This window comes from Anguilla anguilla, chromosome 3 (assembly GCF_013347855.1).
Source record: "Anguilla anguilla isolate fAngAng1 chromosome 3, fAngAng1.pri, whole genome shotgun sequence".
NCBI lineage: Eukaryota > Metazoa > Chordata > Actinopteri > Anguilliformes > Anguillidae > Anguilla > Anguilla anguilla.
Window position 1 is genome coordinate 3,586,066 of NC_049203.1, and position 25,306 is coordinate 3,611,371.

At 39.1% G+C, this 25,306-nt stretch overlaps 3 protein-coding genes across 6 annotated transcripts in view; 1 reads left to right on the plus strand and 2 right to left on the minus strand.

Moving 5' to 3' along the window:
• Nucleotides 1–1,356: 1,356 nt before the first annotated feature.
• On the minus strand, nucleotides 1,357–6,795 carry LOC118224056. Its single transcript, XM_035411215.1, has 5 exons — nucleotides 4,262–6,795; nucleotides 3,553–3,834; nucleotides 3,169–3,411; nucleotides 2,627–2,758; nucleotides 1,357–1,591 (listed from the first exon to the last, which is right to left on the minus strand). Exons 1-5 carry the CDS (start codon nucleotides 4,311–4,313, stop codon nucleotides 1,506–1,508), a joined length of 795 nt encoding a protein of 264 aa, XP_035267106.1. The 5' UTR covers nucleotides 4,314–6,795; the 3' UTR covers nucleotides 1,357–1,505.
• An 85-nt stretch (nucleotides 6,796–6,880) lies between these two features.
• LOC118224055 (T-cell surface antigen CD2-like) overlaps nucleotides 6,881–25,306 on the minus strand; it is a 35,789-nt gene continuing 17,363 nt past the window's right edge. The window contains exons 1-6 of one of the 3 annotated variants that reach the window (XM_035411214.1): nucleotides 9,491–9,682; nucleotides 8,781–9,062; nucleotides 8,397–8,639; nucleotides 7,887–8,018; nucleotides 7,393–7,436; nucleotides 6,881–7,198 (exon numbers count right to left, since the gene is read on the minus strand). In XM_035411214.1, coding sequence (XP_035267105.1) covers nucleotides 7,181–7,198; nucleotides 7,393–7,436; nucleotides 7,887–8,018; nucleotides 8,397–8,639; nucleotides 8,781–9,062; nucleotides 9,491–9,542 — 771 coding nt within the window. In that variant the 5' untranslated portion in view covers nucleotides 9,543–9,682 and the 3' untranslated portion in view covers nucleotides 6,881–7,180. Of the gene's footprint in view, nucleotides 7,437–7,886; nucleotides 8,019–8,396; nucleotides 8,640–8,780; nucleotides 9,063–9,490; nucleotides 9,683–25,306 lie in introns of those variants that run through there. The other 2 variants (XM_035411211.1, XM_035411213.1) reach the window with 2 other exon arrangements.
• LOC118224057 lies at nucleotides 14,897–24,313 on the plus strand. Of its 2 annotated transcripts, XM_035411216.1 has the most exons (5): nucleotides 14,897–15,121; nucleotides 15,512–15,793; nucleotides 16,133–16,375; nucleotides 23,330–23,461; nucleotides 23,913–24,313. In XM_035411216.1, exons 1-5 carry the CDS (start codon nucleotides 15,070–15,072, stop codon nucleotides 23,987–23,989), a joined length of 786 nt encoding a protein of 261 aa, XP_035267107.1. In that variant the 5' UTR covers nucleotides 14,897–15,069; the 3' UTR covers nucleotides 23,990–24,313. The 2 variants fall into 2 exon arrangements, 1 of the variants encoding a protein (XP_035267107.1); XR_004764560.1 differs by lacking the exons at nucleotides 14,897–15,121; nucleotides 15,512–15,793; nucleotides 16,133–16,375 and adding exons at nucleotides 21,767–22,013; nucleotides 22,651–22,893.

Sequence of the window (25,306 nt, forward strand, 5' to 3'; positions counted from 1 at the left end):
ATAACTGTATATTCATATAACATGCGCAGATATGCTGTTGTGAGGGATTTAACCACCAGATGGAGCACTTTCCTGATTTGTTCTTTTCTTCTGTGGCAGTACCCGCAGTACCCACAATCAACATTATTTCATAAGATTAAAATTACATTCCAAGATAAACAGGAAGAGGAAAATACAGTAATTTAAATTAGATTTGCAATGTACACGTGAATGTGGAGTAGAAAGTGAACCTGGTCTCTGTGTAAAAGCGATTGTTTTATGTCCACTGACTGAGTCGGTGAAATACATTACATTACATTCATTTAAAGAATGGCTCCTGGGCGCCTCTCTCTGGAGGTGTTCCAGGCTCGGCCACCGGGAAGGAGACCCAGGGGTAGATCTAGGACACGCTGGAGGTATTATATCGAAAGCCTGGCCACATTGAAGAAGAGAGAGCACCAATGCGCAGGAGTGGTCGGGTGACGACTGTGTACAGTTATGACTGTTAAATCGCTATGACACTCAAAATAAGAGAAGACGTTTCATCTATCACAGACTTTCAGACTCCGCTACAAAATGCGCTTGATTTAGATGGCTTTTATGTAATTGTTGCAACCTTTTATTGTTTTAACAGTATTTCTGATTAATTTTTTTTCTATTTGTACTACTTGGGAGTACTCTGAACTGCTTTTCTTCTACTTGTTATTATTATCAACATTATTATCATTATTACATTCACTGAACAACAATATAAACACAACTTGCAAAGGTTTGGTCTCATGTTTCATGAGCTGAAATGAAAGATCCCAGAACTTTTTTCCATGATCACAAATAGCTGGGGACAGTGAAAGGCCCGTCGGAAATGTGCAGTTTTGCAGCAATTGGCTCATTGACCTGAATGTTTGTTCCTCAACCATAAGACTGTTGTTTGTGAGATTTTGGCAGTACTTTCTGACCGGCCTCGCGACCTCAAGACCACGTGTAACCACGACCACCCAGGACCTCCACATCCAGTTTCTACACCAACAGCATCGTCTGAGACCAGCCACGCCAACTGCTGATGAAACTGCTGGTTTGCACAACCAAGGAATTTCTGCACAAACTGTCAGAAACCGTCTCAGGGAAGCCGATCTTTACAGTATTGAAACCTTTCTGAAATATTCACTGAAATACATATTATAACTCCACTACAAAGCTGGATCATAATAAGACATCATAAAATAATCATGCAAAAGTAGTTTTTTCTGCAATTTAGTAAGTTAGCAAGTTTATTTTTTAAAAACACACCCGCAATCTTTGCCCCACGTTTATCCCCAAAAAGGTAAGAGCAAACACGTCACATTTATGTGCATTGTAACATGCAAATATACTCACGTGAAAGTTACATAAGTTCTTTATTCTTAAAAATACAAAAGTACAGAATTACTACTTTCTAAATATTTAATTTTTGTTATGAAAATAGAATACTTTGTTGTTTTAATGAAATAGACTTTTACAGTGATTTATTAATAAAAGGGATGAAAAAGTTATTTGTCCTTTTCCAAATCTGACTTCACTGTGAACAATACATGGGTCATCTCAAGAAAGGGACCAGATCCTTCAGACTTCTCATCTAGAGGAAACATTTTTAAAAAATATGATATTTCTTTCATATTCATAGAAAAGTGTCAATTAATGCAACCCTGTGGTCTAATCAAGCAGGTTTTAACATTCAAATTTTGCATTAGTATGAAAAAGATTATTTCATATGTTTATTGTTTGAAATATAATTATGTATACATATATACATTTTTATTTTGCATTGTTTTCACTGTAAAGTATATATGTATATATATATATATACACTCACCGGCCACTTCATTAGGTGACAGGAGTGGCATCCGGTGTGGTCTTCTGCTGCTGTACCCCATCTGCTTCAAGGTTTGACGTGGTGTGTGTTCAGAGATGCTCTTCTGCATACCTCGGTTGTAACGAGTGGTTATTTGAGTTACTGTTGGCTTTCTATCAGCTCGAACCAGTCTGGTCATTCTCCTATGACCTCTGCCATCAACAAGGCATTTTTGCCCAGAGAACTGCCGCTCACTGGATATTTTCTCTTTTTTGGACCATTCTCTGTAAACCCTAGAGATGGTTTTTTTGAAAATCCCAGTAGATCAGCAGTTCCTGAAATACTCAAACCAGCCCATCTGGCACCAACAACCATGCCATGTTCAGAGTCACTTAAATCACCTTTCTTCCCCATTCTGATGCTTGGTTTGAACTTCAGCAGATCGTCTCGTCCATATCTACATGCCTAAATGCATTGAGTTGCTGCCACGTGATTGGCTGATTAGATATATATATATATACTGTATACATATATATATATATATATATATATATATATATATATATATATGTATACAGTATACACACACATATATATACAGTACACACACACACACACATATATATATATATATAGGCTCTGTAGTCCAGCACATTTGATTTGAAATGAAACATCACATTAAAGTGAAGACTGTAATATTGAATTTGAGAGTATGTTGAGGAATTATAGCCCTTTTATTGATTTTATGTAAAATAACATGAAAAAAATCATTGATATATGACATCACAGTCTGGTCATGAAGATTTAATAAATTCTTACTTGAATTCTGTCGCTTGCGGCATATTTGTACACCGACTGAAATTCCACATGTCATGAAGCAGAGAAGGACCAGCATGACAGTGACCCCGAGACTGACACACAACTGTGTTTCTGGAACCATCCAAGCAGACCCTTCAAATAAAATTTTATGAGTTAATTCATTATCATCATCAGAATAATGTTCTTCATCGTATCAATATACAGATTAAATGACTGTACTCAGGTTTGTTCTAAACAGTGCTCATGCATCCTGCATGTTCACAATGCACTCTCAGAAGTAAGGGTTCTAAAGGGTTCTGTGTCTCCATAGAGGAACCCAGCTCGGGTTCTTTGTCAGGCAAATTGATTCAGTCTGGTAGCTTTCACACTTTTCACACCTACCATAGATGGTTCCATAAAGAGCTATAAAGGGTTCCCCTATGGAACTCTTTCAGAATGTGTTTTTCCTAAGAGTGTAATGTTCACAATACTGTTCGTGCCTAGTAAAGGGTTAAAGATGCTATTTAGATATTTATTATTTGGGATAATAATGCATAATTTACCTGCACAGGACAGGGAATAAGACACACTCTGACTCCTGTAGTTTCCCATTATCAGAGAGCAGGAGATGTTTCCAGTTGAATAGTCCAGAGTCACATGTTTCCCTGTATGATTGGAGACATTTAGACCTCCCTGGTTCTGGATGCTGACTCTCCATTCGTACACGGCATCAGGACCGTTTTCCCCCGCACAGTGTAACACAGAAACACCCAGGATACAGGCAACAAGCTCAACCACCGGAGGATCTAAGAGAGGAATGTGCACTTGTTTACACGTCACAGTCACAAGCTACTAAGCTATGGTCACTGCATACTGAGTGTTATAGTTCACATTATTAAACATCAATATTAACAATACAGTATTGTGCATGCCAACTGAAGACTTACCAACCACAACCAAGTGAGAGCTCTCCTTCAGATGGACCGTGCCATTGGCATCGTAGGCACTAACACTATAAACTCCACTGCAGTTTCTCCCGACAATCTGCAGTTTCAGTGTTCCATTACTAAAAACCTCTGCAAAAGTGTTAAAAGAACGTGCTGTCTTGGCTATAAGTATATTTTGGCGCCTCCATTGAAAATCAGAGAAAGACCTTCTGTGTGACTCCCGCAGATGTAGGTATACGTTTTCTCCTATCTTACCGTACACTGTTTGGCCACAGCTCTCTCCTGTGTAGAAAAACAGATATCCATTCTTAGTGTGATAAATCCAATATCAGACGATATCTCAAGTGCATGCATTAACCTAAAATTGGCTGTTGAGACATTTGTCACGTCTGTTGTTCTGTCAGTTTACGTTGTCTTCAGATCAGATTATTTGTACTTGCATTGCAGTGCAATGGTAAATCGGTTTTTGCATTTTATAAATAATAACAGTACATTGACATACAGTATACATGTTATTCAACAGATTTAATTAAAATTATAGACTGACAATGTATTAATTGCAATGACTTATTAGCTTTAGTTCACTTTAATCATTAAGGAAACTAACTGTGACTTGGAAACTGGAGTCCGTCACCAAGTTAATATAAAACAATTAGAATTTGATGTAAATTGCCCTTAGATCAAATTATAAAAATATTTTTGAAATTACCTGACAAAAGAGAGAACAGCACACAGAAGATGTAAAATGCTTTGAGGTCCATTGCGATTCCAACAACTAAGTCTTTTGTGAAAAATATGAACCCCCAGTGTATATATAGCAAATACGTGGTCGAATGAGGAGACTCTAGTGCACTAGTGGAACATTGTCAGACAGTCACATTTACTTGATGAGTGGTTTTCAGTGGAAATGAAATTTTGGTCACTTCCATTTTTAAAATGGGCAAATCTAAACAAGGACCCTTTTTTTTCTTTGTTGAGAACAGACTTTGTTTGGGCCAACCAATGAACATTTGACCTGGTATTTTAATATCCCCACCCCTCTGTCATTGGGGACCACCCACTCTTTCATGTAAGCAATGGTACTAGCTAGCAGTGAAACATGGTGATCTCTGAGTTGCATCGAATGTTCAGATGTAGAATTTGAGTTAAAAAAATTTCTTTATACCAGTTCTCTTTGTAAAATCCTTCTTACATTACATTGTTATGAAATGTTCTGTTGACATTCCATTTTAAATTTATACCGCTAGTTCCGCGATAGGGGATAAATAACGTAATTACGAAAAATACGTTATTTACTTTAGATAAACAATAGATTGTGTGGCCCCGCCTAGCAGTTGTGGCCCTAAATAAGCGCATAGTGCATTTATGCCAATGGCCAGCCCTGGAGGGCATCAAAGCAAAGGACGCCAACAGACGGAACAAACTCATCAAGAAGGCTGGGTCTGTCATTGGATCCAAGATGGAGGAGGTGGCGTAGGACAGAATGCTGGCAAAACTGCTGGCGATCTTGGATAACGCCTCCCACCCCCTACACAGCATGTCAGCCAAGCTAAAGAGCGCCTTTAGCAGCAGACTCATTCAGCCCCGGTGTGTAAAGGAGCAACACAGGAGGTCATTCCTGCCGGGTGCTATCAGACGCTACAATGCATCTGCCTTTGCCAGGCCTGCTGACACTGAACTGCTCGTGGACTGAACTTGCTTTCATCATCTGTTTTTAACACTCTGCTATTTGCACATCAGGACCACCAGAGCACTTGAATGTGTTTGAACGCGTGGGTTTATCTGGCTGCTATTTGACTTTTTTACTTATTGTTCTGATCACGTTGGTCTTTGCACACTGTAATGGTTGAATAGATATTTGATTATATTTGAGTGGTTGAATATTTGTGTTTATGTACCTGTTGTCTTATGATTTAATGTACCTGGCTGCTATGATGATTGAATTTCCCTCTGGGGATTAATAAAGACAACTATCTATCTATCTGTCTGTCTGTCTATCTATCTATCTATCTATCTATCTGTCTGTCTGTCTATCTATCTGTCTGTCTGTCTGTCTGTCTGTCTGTCTGTCTGTCAATCTGTCTGTCTGTCTATCTGTCAATCATCGCACATCTCGCTCGCACATGCGCACTTGTGGTCCCAGTGCTGTTCTGCAGGACATCGCTGGAGAAAGGTCGCTTCAGAGGAAGTGAAAAAAAAGCATATCCTGTCCTCGTCATTCTCTCGTGAATGTAACTGATCGTATGTATGCAAGGGTCAATGCAAACTCGCGTACTTCTCATAGTCTCACTGTAGCTGCCGCTTTGTGAGCCCGTGTGCTATACAGTAATCTGCATGCCTTGTTAGCACGAATGTGTGCCTGACCACCGCTGCACCACCAAAAATGAACCCATGAATGTTAATGCTGGTCTAACAGGAAACTATTTTTTTTATTAGCTTCCTGTTATTCTTACGGTTGACAGTCACAGATAGAGACCATCGGCTTGGTGGGCTGCGCACACTGAAGAGGAGAGAGCACCAATGCGCAGGAGTGGTCGGGTGACGACTGTGTACAGTTATGACTGTTAAATCACCATGCCACTTAAAATAAGAGAAGACGTTTCATCTACCACTGACTTTCAGACTCTGCTACAAAAGGCACGTGTTTGAGATAGCTTTTATGTAATTGTGGCAACCATTTATTGTTTTACCTATGTTTCAGATTACATTTTTTTCTATTTGTTCTACTTGGGAGTACTTTGAGCTGCTTTTCTTCTACTTATTATTATTATTATTATCAACATTATTATCATTATTACATTCAACAAAAATATAAACAGAACTTTTTGTGTTTTGATCCCATGATTCATGAGCTGAAATGAAAGATCCCAGAACTTTTAGAAATGTTCAGTTTTGCAGCAATTGGCTCGTTGACCTGAATGTTCTTTCCTCAACCATAAGACACCTCCAGTGTTGTTTGTGAGATTTTGGCAGTACTTTCCAACCGGCCTCGCAACCTCAAGACCACATGTAACCACGACCACCCAGGCCCTCCACATCCAGCTTCTACACCGACAGGATCGTCTGAGACCAGCCATGCCAACTGCTGATGAAACTGCTGGTTTGCACAACCAAGGAATTTTTGCACAAACTGTCAGAAACCGATCTTTACAGCATTGAAACTTTTGGTAAATGGACTGCATTTATATAGCGCTTCTATCGAAAGCGCTTTACAATTGATGCCTCTCATTCACCCATTCACACACACTCACACTCACACACAAATGGTGAAAGGCTGCCATGCAAGGTACCAATCAGCTCGTTGGGAGCAATTAGGGGTAAGGTGTCTTGCGACTGGCAACCCTCTGACTGCCAGAGAACCGTTCTTACCTCTTGAGCTATGTCCCCCCCCGAAATATTTTTTCTGAAATATTCACCGAAATACATATTATAACTCCACTACAAAGCCGGATCATAATAAGACATCATGAAATAGTCATGCAAAATTATTTTTTTCTGCAATTTAGTTAAAGATTTTTTTTTTTAAAAACACACCCACAATCTTTGCCCCATGTTTATCCCAGAACAGGTAAGAGCAAACACGTCACATTTATGTACATTGTAACACGCAAATATACTCACGTGAAAGTTACATAAGTCCTTTATTCTTAAAAATACAAAAGTACAGAATTACTACTTTCTAAATATTTCATTTTTGTTATGAAAATAGAATTATTTGTTGTTTTCTGAAATAGACAGCATTTTTGTTTCAATGAAATAGACTTTTACAGTGATTTATTAATAAAAGGGATGAAAATGTTATTTGTCATTTTGCAAATCTGACTTCACTGTGAACAATACCTGGGTCATCTCAAGAAAGGGACCAGATCCTTCAGACTTCTCATCTAGAGGAAACATTTTTAAAAATATGATATTTCTTTCATACTCATAGAAAAAAGGCAATTAATGCAACCCTGTGGTCTAATCCAGCAGGTTTTAACATTCAAATTTTGCATTAGTATGAAAAAGATTATTGTATATGTTTTCTGTTTGAAATATAATTATGTGTAAATATATACATTTTTATTTATTTATTTTGGATTTTTTTCACAATATATATATATATATATATATATATATATATATATATATATACACATATATAGGCTCTGTAGTCCAGCACGTTTTATTTGAAATTAAACATCACATTCATTAAACTGAAGACTGTAACATTCAATTTGAGAGTATGTTGAGGAATTATAGCCCTTTTTATTGATTTTATGTAAAATAACATGAAAAAAATTCTTGATATTTGACATCACAGTCTAGTCATGAAGATTTTAAAAAATTCTTACTTGATTTCTGTCGCTTGCGGCATATTTGTACACCGACTGAAATTCCATATATCATGAAACAAAGAAGGACCAGCATGACAGTGACCCCGAGACTGACACACAACTGTGTTTCTGGAACCAACCGAGCAGACCCTTCAAATACAATTTTATGAGTAAATTCATTATCATCATCAGAATTTGTTCTTCATCATTTCAATATACAGATTAAATGACTGTACTCAGGTTTGTTCCAAGCAGTGCTCATGCATCCTGCATGTTCACAATGCACTCTCAGAAGAAAGGGTTCTAAAGGGTTTTGTGTCTCCATAGAGGAACCCATCTCAGGTTCTTTGTCAGGCAAATTGATTCAGTCTGGTAGCTTTCACACTTTTCACACCTAACATGGATGCTTCCATAAAGAGCTATAAAGGGTTCCCCTATGGAACCCATTCAGAACGTATAATGTTCACAATAATGTTGACAAAAATGCATTTAGTTATTTATTATTTGGGATAATAAAGAATGATTTACCTGCACAGGACAGGGAATAAGACGAACTCTGACTGCTGTAGTTTCCCATTTTCAGTAAGCAGGAGATGTTTCCAGGTGAATATTCTAGAGCCAGAAATTTCCCTGTATGACTGGAGACTTTTAGACGTCCCTGGTTCTGGATGCTGACCCTCCATTCATACACGGCATCAGGAAAATCTCCCCCCGCACAATGTAACACAGGAACGTCCAGGATACAGGCAACAAGCTCAACCACTGGAGGATCTAAGAGAGGAATGTGCACTTGTCTACACTTCACAGTCACAAGCTACTAAGCTATGGTCACTGCATACTGAGTGTTATAGTTCACACTGTTAAACATCAATAATAACAATACAGTGTTGTGCATCCCAGCTGAAGACTTACCAATCACAACCAAGTGAGAGCTCTCCTTAAATACGAAGAAGCCTTGGTCATCATAGGCTTCAGCAGTATAAACCCCACTGCAGTTTCTCCCAACATTGTGCAGTTTCAGTGTTCCATTTGTGAAAACCTCTGCAAATGGTTTACTAGAACGTGCTGTCTTGGCGATAACTATATTTTGGCGTGTCCATTTAATAGCATGGAAAGACCTTTCGTGTGACTCCCGCAGATGTAGGTATACGTTTTCTCCTATCTTACCGTACACTGTTTGGCCACAGTGCTCTCCTGTATAGAAAAACAGACATCCATTCTTAGCGTGATAAATCCAATATCAGACGATATCTCGGGTGCATGCACTAGCCTAAAATTGGCTGTTGAGACATTTGTCACATCTGTTGGTTTGTCAGTTAACATTGTCTTCAGATCAGATTATTTGTACTTGCATTGCAGTGCAATGGTAAATCGGTTTTTGCATTTTATAAATAATAACAGTACATTGACATACAGTATACATGTTATTCAACAGATCTAATTAAAATTATAGACTGACAATGTATTCATTGCAATGACTTATTAGCTTTAGTTCACTTTAATCATTAAGGAAACTAACTGTGACTTGGAAACTGGAGTCTGTCACCAAGTTAATATAAAACAATTAGAATTTGATGTAAATTGCCCTTAGATCAAATTATAAAAAATATTCTTGAAATTACCTGACAAAAGAGAGAACAGCACACAGAAGATGTAAAATGCTTTGAGGTCCATTGCGATTCCAACAACTAAGCCTTTTGTGAAAAATATGAACCCATAGCAGATACGTGGTCGAATGAGGAGACTCTAGTGCACTAGTGGAACATTGTCAGACAGTCACATTTACTTGATGAGTGGCTTTCAGTGGAAATGAAATTTTGGTCACTTCCCTTTTTTAAATGGGCAAATCTAAACAAGGACCTTTTTTTTCTATGTAGAAAACGGACTTTGTTTGGGCCAACCAATGAACATTTGACCTGGTGTTTTAATATCCCCACCCCTCTGTAATTGGGGACCACCCACTCTTTCATGTAAACAATGGCACTGGCTAGCAGTGAAACCTGGTGATCTCTGAGTAGCAATGGCTACATAGGATGGTGCTCGCTGTTCAGATGTAGACTGTGAGTTTAAACAAATCTTCACACCAGTTTCCTACGGATCCCTACATCTCTAATCAAATGCAATAGCTTAGCGATTATAGCAAACGTTAGTTGTATTTTGACCTACAGCTTGTCTTGAAAAAAAAATATGAAAGATGAAATGGAAGAGAAATCAAATTTCCGTTCTGACACTCGGGCTGAAGGGGCCTCGGCAGACCTATATGTGACCCGGGTGGTCCTCATATTCCAGGTCTGACTCCCGCACGTACATTTAAGGCCTGATAGCGCTCCACGATGCCGCCATTTCGCTTTCCTCAAACCCTCTGCTTGTGGGTGGGGCGAGCAAAAATCAGGAGCCAACTGCAGCTGCAGGTCCTTACACATTAAATGAGCAAGGCAAACAGGCTTGTGTTAGTGAAAAGCCAGGAGAGAGACCTCAGAAGGTATTTAAACATAAATATTTATGAATTTGGGGAACAATGCAAATGTATAAAAACAAACCCCTTTAACATGCAGCTGAATATGACTGTGATTAATTTGTTCTTGTGAAATCCTTTTTCAGTGGACATCAAATACGGTTCACATAATTCCCCGTAGCTCTGTGTTGAAGCTTACCTTCTACAGTATATATGACTTTTTAATGAGACCAGAAGCCATGGCAAATGTAAACCATGCTACATATATACAAACAGGAAACCCGTCTAGGCAGGTACACTCAGTGCTCAGATATATTTTTGGCCACTGCAAACGAAAGAGAGAAGAAAGATGAAGTATATAGCTCACACACTCACTTAGAACTTCTTAAAGCAGTCTGGTGTCTTTTTAAAAAAAATAACAACATAAAAAATTAAAAAACATTTTTAAAAACCGGGATTCTCAGAAGGCCAGTCTGCTCATTTCATATCTTGGAGTTCATGACCTGCATTCAGCTAAAATCAAAGTTGCCTTTTTTCACCATCACCCACACATAATCCACACCAAATTTCCCATGGGCACACACCTCCATACTTGCCTGTATGGTCAAAAAATAAAAAAAATAAAAAACTGTGCAAACTTATGGATGCAACTCAAAGTAACTAACAGTTTCTGTACACCACTACCAAAATGTGTTCACATATTCAGTACGAAACTGTGTGTGTGTGTGTGTGGGCATGTGCATGTGTGTGTGCCCACTAAAAAATGCATGTAATGTATCCCAGATAATGCATTCATAGACATTATGCAGCCATCATGGATCACATAGCCAAAACAGTTAACAGCTTGTAGCATGCATTGTCACACACATGTACAGGTTAACAGAGGACCGTGGGTTTGGATCAGGATCCCTTCAGCTAACCCTCGCTCTATAACTCTATAACTTAGCAACAGGGCTAACATAATGCTATATAACCAGATGCCTATAATTCTATCAAGCATACGGCATCATAATGGTGAAGGAAATGCATTCACAATGTTTTTAATGCTGTGAAACCTTGCAAGGCACCGATTGTGTGCTTTTCAGCAGGACAGATGTTAGAAATACATGCAGCTGCGTAAATTAGGATGCTGCATAGTGCAGGCTGTGCTGAAAAATGGTGACCACCATGAAAATAGCCTCCTCATTAGGCAACCAGTTTAGGATTAAAGTAATTTAGAGCCCAGTTGTTGAGCTGCCAACCTTCCATCCTGTGCATGACCCCCCCCTCCCCCCCCCCCCAAACTCCCACCCCTGCAAGAGAGGGCTTGAAGAACCTGTAAACCACACAGTAACTGAAGGCTCCCCTGCACAAAGGTCTGTAGAAACATCATTCATCTCTTCTGACAACACTTCCTCTCTCTCTGAGCATGTTATTTATTCAACTAGTATGGTTAGTACATTACTAAACAACAACAATAATAATAATAATAATAATAATAATAATAATAATAATAATAAAAACAATAAGAAGATGAAGAAGAAGAAGCAGGAGAAGGAGAAGAAGAAAGGCAGCTCAGAGTACTCCAAAGGAGAACAAATAGATGAAACACTAAAACTAAAAAGAGGTCAAAACAATGCAAAGGTACAAAAATAACAAAAAAGGCCATCTCTTTTCTAGTGGAGCCTGATAATTCATTAATGGATGAATCTTCCTCTCTTATTTTAAGTGACATGCTGATTTTACAGTCATAACCATACACGGTTGTCATGTGACCACTCCGGCGCATTAATGCGCTCTCTCTTTTCGTTAATACGCGCGTGGCTCACCCAAGCCGATGGTATCTATTTGAGTCTCAAGCATAACAGAAAACATGAAGCTAGAAACCAACTTCCTGTCAGATCAGCTTTCACCTGCCCTTACAGAAAAAAGTTGGGGGGGGGGGTCATTTGTTTCTGACTGGCCCAGTGTAATAGTTGTGAAAGAATGAATGGCAACTGGAATGTAATGAGGGATTGATCAGAGCAAACAATAAACAGGGTTGGGCAGGTAACAGTCAGACGTAGTTAAACCAGGTAGTAAAATAGGCAGCCTGAGCAGAGAGATATATAATAATAAGTAGATAATCTGGGCCTCCAGGATGCCTTATGATGCAGGCTTAACCAAGGAGGACGAGACTGTAACGGTCTGCACACACAGGGACGAGGAAGAAGAAGCAGAAGCCCCAGGAACAAGAACAGAGAAGAGGAGGAGGGTTTGTCGCTATGTAGTGATGAGTTTAACTGTAGCGTATGTGTAGAGCTGAGTGCAACAGGGAAAAGTCCCAGTGCGTCAAGCCATGGCAGCATATCTAAAAGATGTGAAGAACAGGCTAGCCCTACACACAGAACCGTGAGCAGAGAGTGATCGTGAGCAGGCAGTGCCCCCAACAAGGCCCAACAGGAAATCAGTAACAGAGCAACAGCGCAGTCACCTCAGCTCACACAACCGCTCTGTGGACCACATTTACCCTTCCCAGACACCTTTAACAAAACAACTGACGAATGAGGCAGGTTTTGCGACAAAATTATAGACAGAGTGGGTGGGGGGTGGGTGGGGGGGGGGGGGGCGGCACAGGGTGGAAGGTTGACAACTCAACGGCTGGGTTGAAGCTAAGTTAGTTTGACCAAAGTTATTTTTGTTATTTTTAAAGATCAGTAGTTATTCTTCTTCATGGCGGTCTCCCTTCTGGTGGTCGATGCAATCTGCAAACAGCAGCATCTTCGCCTATGCAACTGCATGCATTTTTAATGCGACGTAGCTCAGAAGGTAAGACCGATTGTCTGGCAGTCAGAGGGTTGCCGGTTCATACCCCGCACTGGGTGTGTCGAAGTGTCCTTGAGCAAGACACCTAACCCCTAACTGCTCTGGCAAATGAGAGGTATCAATTGTAAAGCGCTTTGGATAAAAGCGCTATATAAATGCAGTCCATTTACCACTTACCATGTAACATCTCTGCGCTGCTGAAAGGCACACAGTCAGTGGCTTACAAGGTTTCACAGCATTAAAATGGCTGTTGACATGAGAAACTGGCCTGCATCCATAGTTCAATAGCAAACATTTTTTTTAAAGTAATTGAAATAGCTTTTTTAAATAAACCCCCCCCACCCCCCAAAAGACACTGTACCGTGTTAAGAAAACCCAAATGAGTCTGTGGATTAAAGCCTTTCTTGTCTCTCGTGTTTGCGGTGGCTAAAAATAAATTTGAGCACTGAGTGTACTTGACTACAAGTGTTTCCTGTTTGTAAATGTAGTAGGGGTTTTTTTACAACGTACATATCTTTCATGGGCTCTGGTCTCATTGAAAAACATATATAGAAGGTAAGCTTTACCACAAGACTATGGGGAATTCTGTTAACTATACTGACGTCCATTGAAAAAAGATTACATGAAAACAAATTAGAGGAATTGAATTACAGTCATGTAATTCTCCGGTATAACGTGAACCTCCCAGATCCCCAAAATACAACCAATGTTTGCTATAGTCGCTAAGCTATTGCATTCAAGTAGAGATGAGGGCTCCATAGGGAACTGGTGTAAATATGTATTTGTAAACTTACAACCTACAGCTAGCACCATTCTATGTAGCCATTGCTACTCAGAGATCACCGTGTTTCACTGCTAGCTATTGCCATTGCTTACATGAAAGAGTGGGTGGTCCCTACTAACAGAGGGGTGGGGATATTAAAATACCCGGTTCAAAGGTTCATTGGTTGGCTTAAACAAAGTCAGTCTTCTACATAGAAAGAAAGTCCTTGTTCAGATTCACCCATTTCAAGAGGGAAGCACCTGAAATCTTATTTCCACCAAAAACCACTCATCAAGTAAATGTGACTGTCTGACAATGTTCAACTAGTGCACTAGAGTTTCCTCATTCGACCACATATTTGCTATATATACACGTGGGTTCATATTTTTCACAAAAGGCTTCGTTGATGGATAGTGATTCCATGACTGCAATAGAGCCTATAACCCATAAAAAGCATTGATATGTGTTCATTTCAAGACAGCTACTCTTTAATGCCTTAAAGTACTGTACAGTGTGCGATACTTCCTCCAAACTACCAATGGCCCGAATATTCAGACAACACAACAGCCATATCATGCTCTCTTTGGGATGTGGCCTTAGGGTAGGCAGTTTAAAAGTAACTTATAAGTAAATAAATAAATAAATAAATAAATAAATAAATAAATAAATAAACAAATAAATAAATAATGCACACAGCAGAGGAAGGATTACTTGGCCAGGATCCCGCTGTTAATTTCTATCTAGCGGATGTCAAAGCTGCATACGAAAGGTCTTCCTCTGCCTCCACTCTGCGAGCTTGGCTGCAGCCTGCAGTGTGGCATACTGTAGGCAGATAGTGCACTAATCAATTATTAATGACTGGTTGACAGTTGCTGTTAATTCAACATGCAGCTGTAGAAATCTGAGTCAAAATTGTTATAACAGTGGGTAAATTCAGTTCTGGAAATGGTTGTATTAGTTCCAAATGGAAGCCCATCTGCGAACTGTTTGAAAAAGTGTCTGGCAGCAAAACCACTAGAACAAACAACAAAATGTTTGCACCTTTGGAGGGTAATGGGCGGAGTATTGCACAAGCAGACCAATGACAAAAGCCTGAGATATAAATGACAGGAGCATAAGTTCCTTTGTCCGACCACATATTTGCTATATATACACGGGGGTTCATATTTTCCACAAAAGGCTTTGTTGAGAGAATCGCAATGGACATCAAAACATATCACACCATCTCTATACTGCTCTGTCTTTTCTCAGGTAATTCATTTTTTTTCCTACATCAAATGTTAATTGTTTTAAATAGTTCAATCACCGCCTCTATATCCAAATCACAATTAGCTTAGTAAATAAAGTGAACTAACGCTAATAAATCACAAAGAACGCATTGTCAGGCAATTAGTTTGATTAAATCTGTTGAAAGAGATGTGTCCTGTAGTGCAATGGATTGATATTAATTATGAAAGACAAAGATGGATTTACCATTGCACTTTACTGCAAGTAAAGTAAAAAAAATATCAGATCAGAACTTAATGTAAACTGACAAATCAAGAGATATAATCAATCTTATCATCCAATTTTAAGTAATTGTAACTTAAGATTTTGTTTTGATTTAACAAACTAAGAATAGATGTCTGTTTTTCTACACAGGAGAGAACTGTGATCAAACAGTGTACGGTAAGATGGGAGAAAACGTATACCTACATCTACGGAAGTCAGACGGAAAGTATTTTTCTAAATTTCAATGGTGGCATAAAAATATACTTATAGCCAAGACAGCAGGTTCTATTAACACTTCTGCAGAGGTTTTTAGTAATGGAACACTGAAACTGCATAATGTCAGGAGAAACTGCAGTGGAGTTTATAGTGTTAGTGCCTACGATGCCCAAGGCGTGGTCCATCTGAAGGAGAGCTCTCACTTGGTTCTGATTGGTAAGTCTTGGTAAATGGACTGCATTTATATAGCACTTTATCCAAAGCGCTATACACAATTGATGCCTCTCATTCACCAGAGCAATTAGGGGTTAGGTGTCTTGCTCAGGGACACTTCGACACACCCAGGGCGGGGATTGAACCGGCAACCCTCTGACTGCCAGACAACCGCTCTTACCTCCTGAGCTATGTCGCCCGCTAAGTCATCAGCTGGGATGCACAATACTGTATTGTTATTATTGATGTTTAACAGTGTGAACTATAACACCTAGTATGCAGTGACCATAGCTTAGTAGCTTGTGACTGTGAAGTGTAAAAAAGTGGACATTCCTCTCTTAGATCCTCCGGTGGTTGAGCTTGTTGCCTGTATCCTGGGAGTTTCTGTGTTACACTGTGCGGGGGAAAACGGTCCTGATGCCGTGTACGAGTGGAGGGTCAGTGTCCAGAACCAGGGACGTCTAAAGGTCTCCAATCATACAGGGAAATTTGTGACTCTGGACTATTCAACTGGAAACATCTCCTGCTCTCTGGAAATTGGAAACTACAGCAGTCGGAGTGCGTCTTATTCCCTGTCCTGTGCAGGTAAATCATTCTTTATTATCCCAAATAATAAATAACTAAATAGCATCTTTAACCCTTAACTTGTATTTACAAGTATGAACAGTATGAACAGTATTGTGAACATTACTGTGAACTTTATACGTTCTGAATGGGTTCCATAGGGGAACCCTTTGTAGCTCTTGATGGAACCATCTATGGTAGGTGTGAAAAGTGTGAAAGCTACCAGACTGAATCAATTTGCCTGACAAAGAACCCGAGATGGGTTCTTCTATGGTGACACAGAACCCTTTAGAACCCTTTCTTCTGAGAGGGTATTGTGAACATGCAGGATGCGTAAGCACTGTTTGGAACAAACCTGAGTACAGTCATTTAATCTGTTTATTGAAATGGTGAAGAACATATTCTGATGATGATGGCTAATTAACTAATTAAATTTTATTTGAATGGTCTGCTTGGTTGGTTCCAGAAACACAGTTGTGTGTCAGTCTCGGGGTTACTGTCATGCTGGTCCTTCTTTGCCTCATGACATGTGGAATTTCAGTCGGTGTACAAATATGCCGCAAGCGACAGAATTCAAGTAAGTATTAATCAAAATTTTCATGGCGTGTGTGATTTCATATATTAGTGACTTACTTTGTTTTCACATACAGTCAAATTGCAAAAGCAAAAAAGTAAGGGCTATAAAAAGGCTAAAATTCCTCATTATACCTTCAAATTGAAGATGACAGTCTGCACTGTAATGAATGTACATTTATTCAAAGTAAAATGTACTGGACTACAGAGCCAAAACAAATATACATTATGTGCTTTATAATAGGAGCAATGTAGAATAAAAAATAAATGAACGAAATGTATATATGTGTTTGAAATCATATTTAAAACAATGAATTCTGGCAATAGATTTTCATACTAATGTCAAATTCTAACATTAAAACGCCTACTGGATTAGACCACCGGGTTATAATAATTCCTACTATTATATGAATATGAAAGAAATATAATATTTTACTAAATGTTTCTAGATGTGAAGTCTGAAGAATGCCGTCCCCCTCTTGAGATGACCCAGGATGACGGGATTGTTTACAGTGAAGTCAGAGTCGGAAAACGACACAAATAGCTTTTTACATCTCTTTTATTAAAAATCACTGTTACAAATCTATTTCAGAATCTATTTTTTTGTTTTCATGACAAGTAAAATATGTAGAAAATATGTAGTAATTCTGTGCTGATATCTTTAAGAAAAATGGATTTATAAAAACTTTGACATATGCGTGTATATTTATGCGTGTACATATGCGTGTATATTTATGCGTGTACATATGCGTGTATATTTTTGTGTAAAATCTACATACGTGTTGCATATAATTGCGCTTACCTTTTTTGTGATAACTATTTGGCAAATGGCTGTGGGTGTGTGTCTTTAAAATTAAAGCAACAGGAAAAGCAACTTTGTCATTTCTATTTTATGATGCCTGCTTTGTACTGGATTTTAGTATGTATTTCTGTGAATATTTTGGAAAAATAGTTAGCAATGCTGTTACTATTTTTATTTAAAATGATAAGACTTAAAAATTTGTCAAGTGAATTCAAAGTCAACAGGGCTCACACCTGTATGGGAAGTGATAGGACTATGGAGTATTACATCAGAGGAGGAATTACAGATGGGCAACAGAGCAGCGTCAATGTCTGCTGCAACAGCACATTATTACACAAGCGATTCAGCTCACCTGTGTTGGTGCATCGGAATTAGTTGCGGCGGATGTTAAGTTGGTTAAATATACAATTGGCAAACATTCTAGGGCCTGGATTTTTGAATAGAGATGGTGTTCACCCATCCCCAGAGAGCACCGCTCCCTCCTATGCGTATAGTTCATTGTGTTGATGGTGGAAAATGACCCAGCAGAGCCATGGCCTGCGGCAGACATATTGCCCCATGCAGATGCCTGCTAGCTACGAAAACCCATGACTTTGCTTCACCCCATCCAGGTTGTGTCAGTTTCTCAAATGCCAAAAAACTGTAAATGGAAATATCAGGGAGTTTGCAACAACAAAAATCTAAGAGAGCTAGAAATTTAAGCCAGACCACCACTCAAACGGGAGAGTGCAAGCTTTTGTGCAAGATGACAGCGCTAACCGCTACAAAACCATTCTTTTTTTTTTCCTTTCCTGTTTTAGTGATAGAGCTGTATTGACAAGACTAAGCTACCTGCGAAACAAACAGAATCCCTCGAACTGTTCACACCTGGATTCAAAAGATTCTTGGTTTTAGCCTCTTTCTAACGAGAACAATGAACATTACAGTTAGGAGGTAATCTAGCTCAGCTTATAATAAAAAATACATTTCCTTCTGCTTCTAACAACAGAGGTGATATTTGCTGATAAATAGTTGTTAGATTTAGTAAATAGTAATCTCCTCCTTCTGGAAAAATATTTTCCATGTAACAAAATGAAATCGTTGCACGTGTCAATTCATCGGTTTTGTGCAAACCAACAGTTGTATCAGCGAATGGCGTGGCTGGTCTCAGACGATCCTGTCGGTGTAGAAGCTGGATGTGGAGGGCCTGGGTGGATGTGGTTACATGTGGTCTTGAGGTTGCGAGGCCGGTTGGAAAGTACTGCCAAAATCTCTGAAACAACACTGGAGGTGTCTTATGGTTGAGGAAAGAACATTCAGGTCAATGAGCCAATTGCTGCAAAACTGCACATTTCCAAAAGTTCTGGGATCTTTCATTTCAACTCATGAAACATGGGATCAAAACACAAAAAGTTTTGTTTATATTTTTGTTGAATGTAATAATGATAATAATGTTGATGATAATAATAATAATAATAAGTAGAAGAAAAGCAGCTCAAAGTACTCCCAAGTAGAACAAATAGAAAAAAATGTAATCTGAAAAATAGGTAAAACAATAAAAGGTTGCCACAATTACATAAAAGCCATCTCAAACACGTGCCTTTTGTAGCAGAGTCTGAAAGTCAGTGGTAGATGAAACGTCCTCTTATTTTAAGTGGCATGGCGATTTAACAGTCATAACTGTACACAGTCGTCACCCGACCACTCCTACGCATTGGTGCACTCTCCTCTTCAGTGTGCGCAGCCCACCAAGCCGATGGTCTCTATCTGAGTGTCAACCGTAAGATGAACAGGAAGTTAAAAAAAAAACAATTTCCTGTCAGACCAGCATTAACATGTACGGGTTTAGTTTTGGTTGTGCAGCGGTGGTCAGGCATGCATTCGTGCTAACGAGCCATGCAGATTACTGTATAGCATACAGGCTCACACAGCGGCAGCTACTGTGTGGCTGTGAGAAGTAAGCAAATCTGCATTGCCATTACATACATACAATCAGTTACATTCATGACGAGGACAGGATATGAATATTTTTTCACTTCCTCTAACGCAACTTTTCTCCAGCGATGTCCTGCAGAACAGCACTGGGACCACAAGTGTGCATGCGAGAGCGAGGTGTGCCATGACAGACAGACAGACAGATAGATAGATAGATAGTTGACTTTGTTAATCCCCGGAGGGAAATTCAATCATCATAGCAGCCAGGTACATTAAATCACAAGACAACAGGTACATAAACACAAATATTCAACCACTCAAATATAATCAAATATCTATTCAAACACTACAGTGTGCAAAGACCAACGTGATCAGAACAATAAGTAAAAAAGTCAAATAGCAGCCAGATAAACCCACGCGTTCAAACACATTCAAGTGCTCTGGTGGTTCTGATGTGCAAAGAGCAGAGTGTTAAAAACTGATGATGAAACAAGTTCAGTCCACGAGCAGTTCAGTGTCAGCAGGCCTGGCAAAGGCAGATGCATTGTAGCGTCTGATAGCACCCGGCAGGAATGACCTCCTGTGTCGCTCCTTTACACACCGGGGCTGAACGAGCCTGTTGCTAAAGGCGCTCTTTAGCTTGGCTGACATGCTGTGTAGGGGGTGGGAGGCATTATCCAAGATCGCCAGCAGTTTTGCCAGCATTCTGTCCTCCGCCACCTCCTCCAGTGTGACCAGCTTGGATCCAATGACAGACCCAGCCTTCTTGATGAGTTTTTTTTCAGTCTGTTGGCGTCCTTTGCTTTGATGCCCTCCAGGGCTGGCCCAAGGCATAAATGCACTACGCGCTTATTTAGGGCCACAACTGCTAGGCGGGGCCGCACAATCTATTGTTTATCTAAAGTAAATAACATATTTTTCGTAATTACGTTATTTATCCCCTATCGCGGAACTAGCGGTATAAATTTAATATGGAATGTCAACAGAACATTTCATAGCAATGTAATGTAAGAAGGATTTTACCAAGAGAACCTCCCGGGTTCCAGGTTCAATACCAGGTTCAAACGTTCATTGGTTGGCCCAAACAAAGTCAGTCTTCTACATAGAAAATAAGTCCTTGTTCAGATTCACCCATTTCAAGAGGGAAGTACCTGAAAATTTTAACCCATAAAAAGCATTGAAATGTGTTCATTTCAAGACAGCTACTCTTTAATGCCTCAAAATACTGCGCAGACAGTGTGCGATACTTCATCCAAACTACCAATGGCCCAAATATTCAGACAACACAACAGCCATATTATGCTCTTTTTGGGATGTGGCCTTAGGGTAGGTAGTTTAAAAGTAACTTATAAGTAAGTAAATGAATAAATAAATAAATAATGCCCAATGCAGGGGAAGGTTTAGTTGGCCAGGATCCCTCTGTTAATTGCTATCTAGCGGATGTCAAAGCTGCATACGAAAGGTCTTCCTCTGCCTCCACTCTGCGAGCTTGACTGCAGCCTGCAGTGTGGCATACTGTAGGCAGATAGTGCACTAATCGATTATTAATGACTGGTTGACAGCTGCTGTTAATTCAACATGCAGCTGTAGAAATCTGAGTCAAAATTGTTATAACAGCGGGTAAATTCAGTTCTGGAAATGGTTGTGTTAGTTCCAAATGGAAGGCCATCTGCGAACTGTTCGTGAAAGTGTCTAGCAGCAAAGCCACTAGAACACACAACAAAATGTTTGCATCTTTGGAGGCTAATGGGCGGTGTATTGCACCTGCAGACCAATTGCAAAGGCCTGAGATATAAATGACAGGAGCATAAGTTCCTTTGTTCGACCACGTATTTGTTATATATACATGTGGGTTCATATTTTCCACAGAAGACTTTGTTGAGAGAATCGCAATGGACGTCAAATCATTTCACAGCCTCTCTTTGTTTTTATGTCTTTTGTCAGGTAATTCAATTTTTTACCTACTTCGAATGTTAATTGTTTTAAATAGCTCAGTGATCACCTCCGCATCCAAATCACAATTAGCTTAGCAAATAAAGTTAACTAACGCTAATAAGTCACAAAGAATGCATTGTCAGTCAATTACTTCAATTAGATCTGTTGAAAGATATGTGTACTGTATGTTATGGATTGATATTATTTATGAAAGGCAAAGATGGATTTACCATTGCACTTTACTGCAAGTAAAGTAAAAAATAAAAAAGATCAGATCAGATCAGAACTTAACGTGAACTGACACATCAACAGATATAATCAATCTTATCAGCCAGTTTTAGGTAATTGCAACTTGAAATTTTGTTTTTATTCAACAAACTAAAACTAGATGTCTGTTTTTCTACACAGGAGAGAGCTGTGGCCAAACAGTGTACGGTAAGATAGGAGAAAACGTATACCTACATCTGCGGGAGTCACACAGAAGGTCTTTCCATGCTATTAAATGGAGACGCCAAAATATAGTTATAGCCAAGACAGCACGTTCTAGTAAACCATTTGCAGAGGTTTTCCCAAATGGAACACTGAAACTGTACAACATTGGGAGAAACTGCAGTGGGGTTTATACTGCTGAAGCCTATGATGACCAAGGCATCTTCGTATTGAATGAGACGTCTCACTTGGTTGTGATTGGTAAGTCTTCAGCTGGCACGCACAATACTGTATTGTTAATATTGATGTTTACATTACATTACATTACATTACAGGCATTTAGCAGACGCTCTTATCCAGAGCGACTTACACAACTTTTACATAGCATTTATACATTGCATCCATTTATACAGCTGGATATATACTGAAGCAATGCAGGTTAATTACCTTGCTCAAGGGTACAACGGCAGTGGCCTAGCCCGGGAATCGAACCTGCGACCTTTCGGCTACAAGCCCAGTTCCTTACCCACTGTGCTACACTCCGTCCTGTTTAATAATGTGAACTATAACACTCAGTATGCAGTGACCATAACTTAGTAGCTTGTGACTGTGAAGTGTAGACAAGTGCACATTCCTCTCTTAGATCCTCCAGTGGTTGAGCTTGTTGCCTGTATCCTGGACGTTCCTGTGTTACATTGTGCGGGGGGAGATTTTCCTGATGCCGTGTATGAATGGAGGGTCAGTGTTCAGAACCAGGGACGTCTAAAGCTCTCCAATCATACAGGGAAATTTCTGGCTCTAGAATATTCACCTGGAAACATCTCCTGCTTACTGAAAATGGGAAACTACAGCAGTCAGAGTTCGTCTTATTCCCTGTCCTGTGCAGGTAAATCATTCTTTATTATCCCAAATAATAAATAACTAAATAGCAGCTTTAACGATTTACTTGGCAGTATTAACAGTATGAACAGTATTGTGAACATGCATTTTTGTGAACATTATTGTGAACATTATACGTTCTGAAATGGTTCCATAGGGGAACCCTTTATAGCTCTTTATTTTAACTATCTATGGTAGGTGTGAAAAATGTGAAAGCTACCAGACTGAATCAATTTGCCTGACAAAGAACCCGAGATGGGATCCTCTATGGAGACACAGAACCCTTTAGAACCCTTTCTTCTGAGAGTGCATTGTGAACATGCAGGATGCATGAGCACTGCTTGGAACAAACCTGAGTACAGTCATTTAATCTGTATATTGAAATGATGAAGAACATTATTCTGATGATGATGCCTAATTAACTAATTAAATTTTATTTGAAGGGTCTGCTCGGTTGGTTCCAGAAACACAGTGGTGTGTCAGTCTCGGGGTCACTGTCATGCTGGTCCTTCTCTGCTTCATGACATGTGGAATTTCAGTCGGTGTACAAATATGCCGCAAGCGACAGAATTCAAGTAAGATTTCATCAAAATTTTCATGGTGTGTGTGATTTCATATATTAGTGACTTTTATATTTTTCACATACAGTCAAAATGCAAAAGTAAAAAAGTAAGGGCTATAAAAAAAGGCTAAAATTCCTCATTATACCTTCAAATTCAAGATGACAGTCTCCACTGTAACGAATGTACATTTATTCAAAGTCAAATTTGCCGGACTACAGAGCCAAAACAAATATACACTATGTGCTTTATAATAGGAACAATGTAGAATAAAAAATAAATGAACGAAATGTATATATGGTGTTTGAAATCATATTTAAAACAATGAATTCTGGCAATAGATTTTCATACTAATGTCAAATTCGAACATTAAAACCCCTACTGGATTAGACCACCGGGTTATAATAATTCCTACTTTTATATGAATATGAAAGAAATATCATTTTTTACTAAATGTTTCCTCTAGATGTGAAGTCTGAAGAAAGAGGTCACTCTCTTAGGATGACCCTGGATGACGGGATTGTTTACAGTGATGTACAGTGAAGTTGGAAAATGAGACAAATAGCTTTTTACATCCCTTTTATTAAAAAATCACTGTTAAAAATCTATTTCAGAATCTATTTTTTGTTTTCATGACACCTGAAATATGTAGAAAACAGTAATTCTGTGCATTGATATCTTTAGGAAAAATGGATTTATAAAAACTTTGACAAATGTGTGTATATTTATGTGTCTACATATGCGTGTATATTTTTGTGTAAAATTTACATACGTGTTGCATATAATTGTGCTTACCTTTTTTGTGATAACTATGTGGCAAATGGCTGTGGGTGTGTGTCTTTAAAATTAAAGCAACAGGAAAAGCAACTTTGTCATTTCGATTTTATGATGCCTGCTTAGTACTGGATTTATAGTATGTATTTCTGTGAATATTTTAGAAAAGTTGCAATGCTGTAACTATTTTTATTTAAAATGATAAGATTTAAAAATTTGTCAAGCGGATTCAAAGTCAACAGGGCTCACACCTGTATGGGAAGTGATAGGACTATGCAGTATTACATCAGAGGAGGAATTACAGATGGGCAACAGAGCAGTGTCAATGTCTGATGCAACAGCACGTCATTGCACAAGTGATTCTCCTCACCTGTTTTAGTGCGTCTGAATTAGTTGCGGCGGATGTTAAGTTGGTTAAATACACAATTGGCAAACATTCTAGGGAAGGCCTGGATTTTTGAATAGAGATGGTGTTCACCCATCCCCAGAGAGCGCCGCTCCCTCCTATGCATATAGCTCATTGTGTTGATGGTGGAAAATGACCCAGCAGAGCCATGGCCTGCCACAGCCATATTGCCCCATGCAGATGTCTGCTAGCTACGAAAACCCATGACCTTGCTTCACCCTATCCAGGTTGTGTCAGTCCCTCAAATGCCAAATAACTGTAAATGGAAATATCAGGGAGTTTGCAACAAACAAAATTTAAGAGAGCTATAAATTTAAGCCAGACCACCACTCAAACGGGAGAGTGCAAGCTTTAGTGCAAGATGACAGCGCTAACCGCTACACAACCATTGTTTTTTTTCCTTTCCTTTTTTAGTGATAGAGCTGTATTGACAAGACTATGCTACCTGCGAAACAAACAGAATCCCTCAAACTGTTCACACCTGGAGCTCAGACTGAACTAATCAAATTAGTTTCTACTGCCACATCATTCTCAGACTGAACTAATCAAATTAGTTTCTACTGCCAAATCATCCCCCTGCCTCCTCGACCCAATATCCACAACACTACAGAAGGAGTTATTGCCTGTCTTTGGAAAACCAATTCTGGACATAATACATTCTTTCATACAATCAGGCTAGG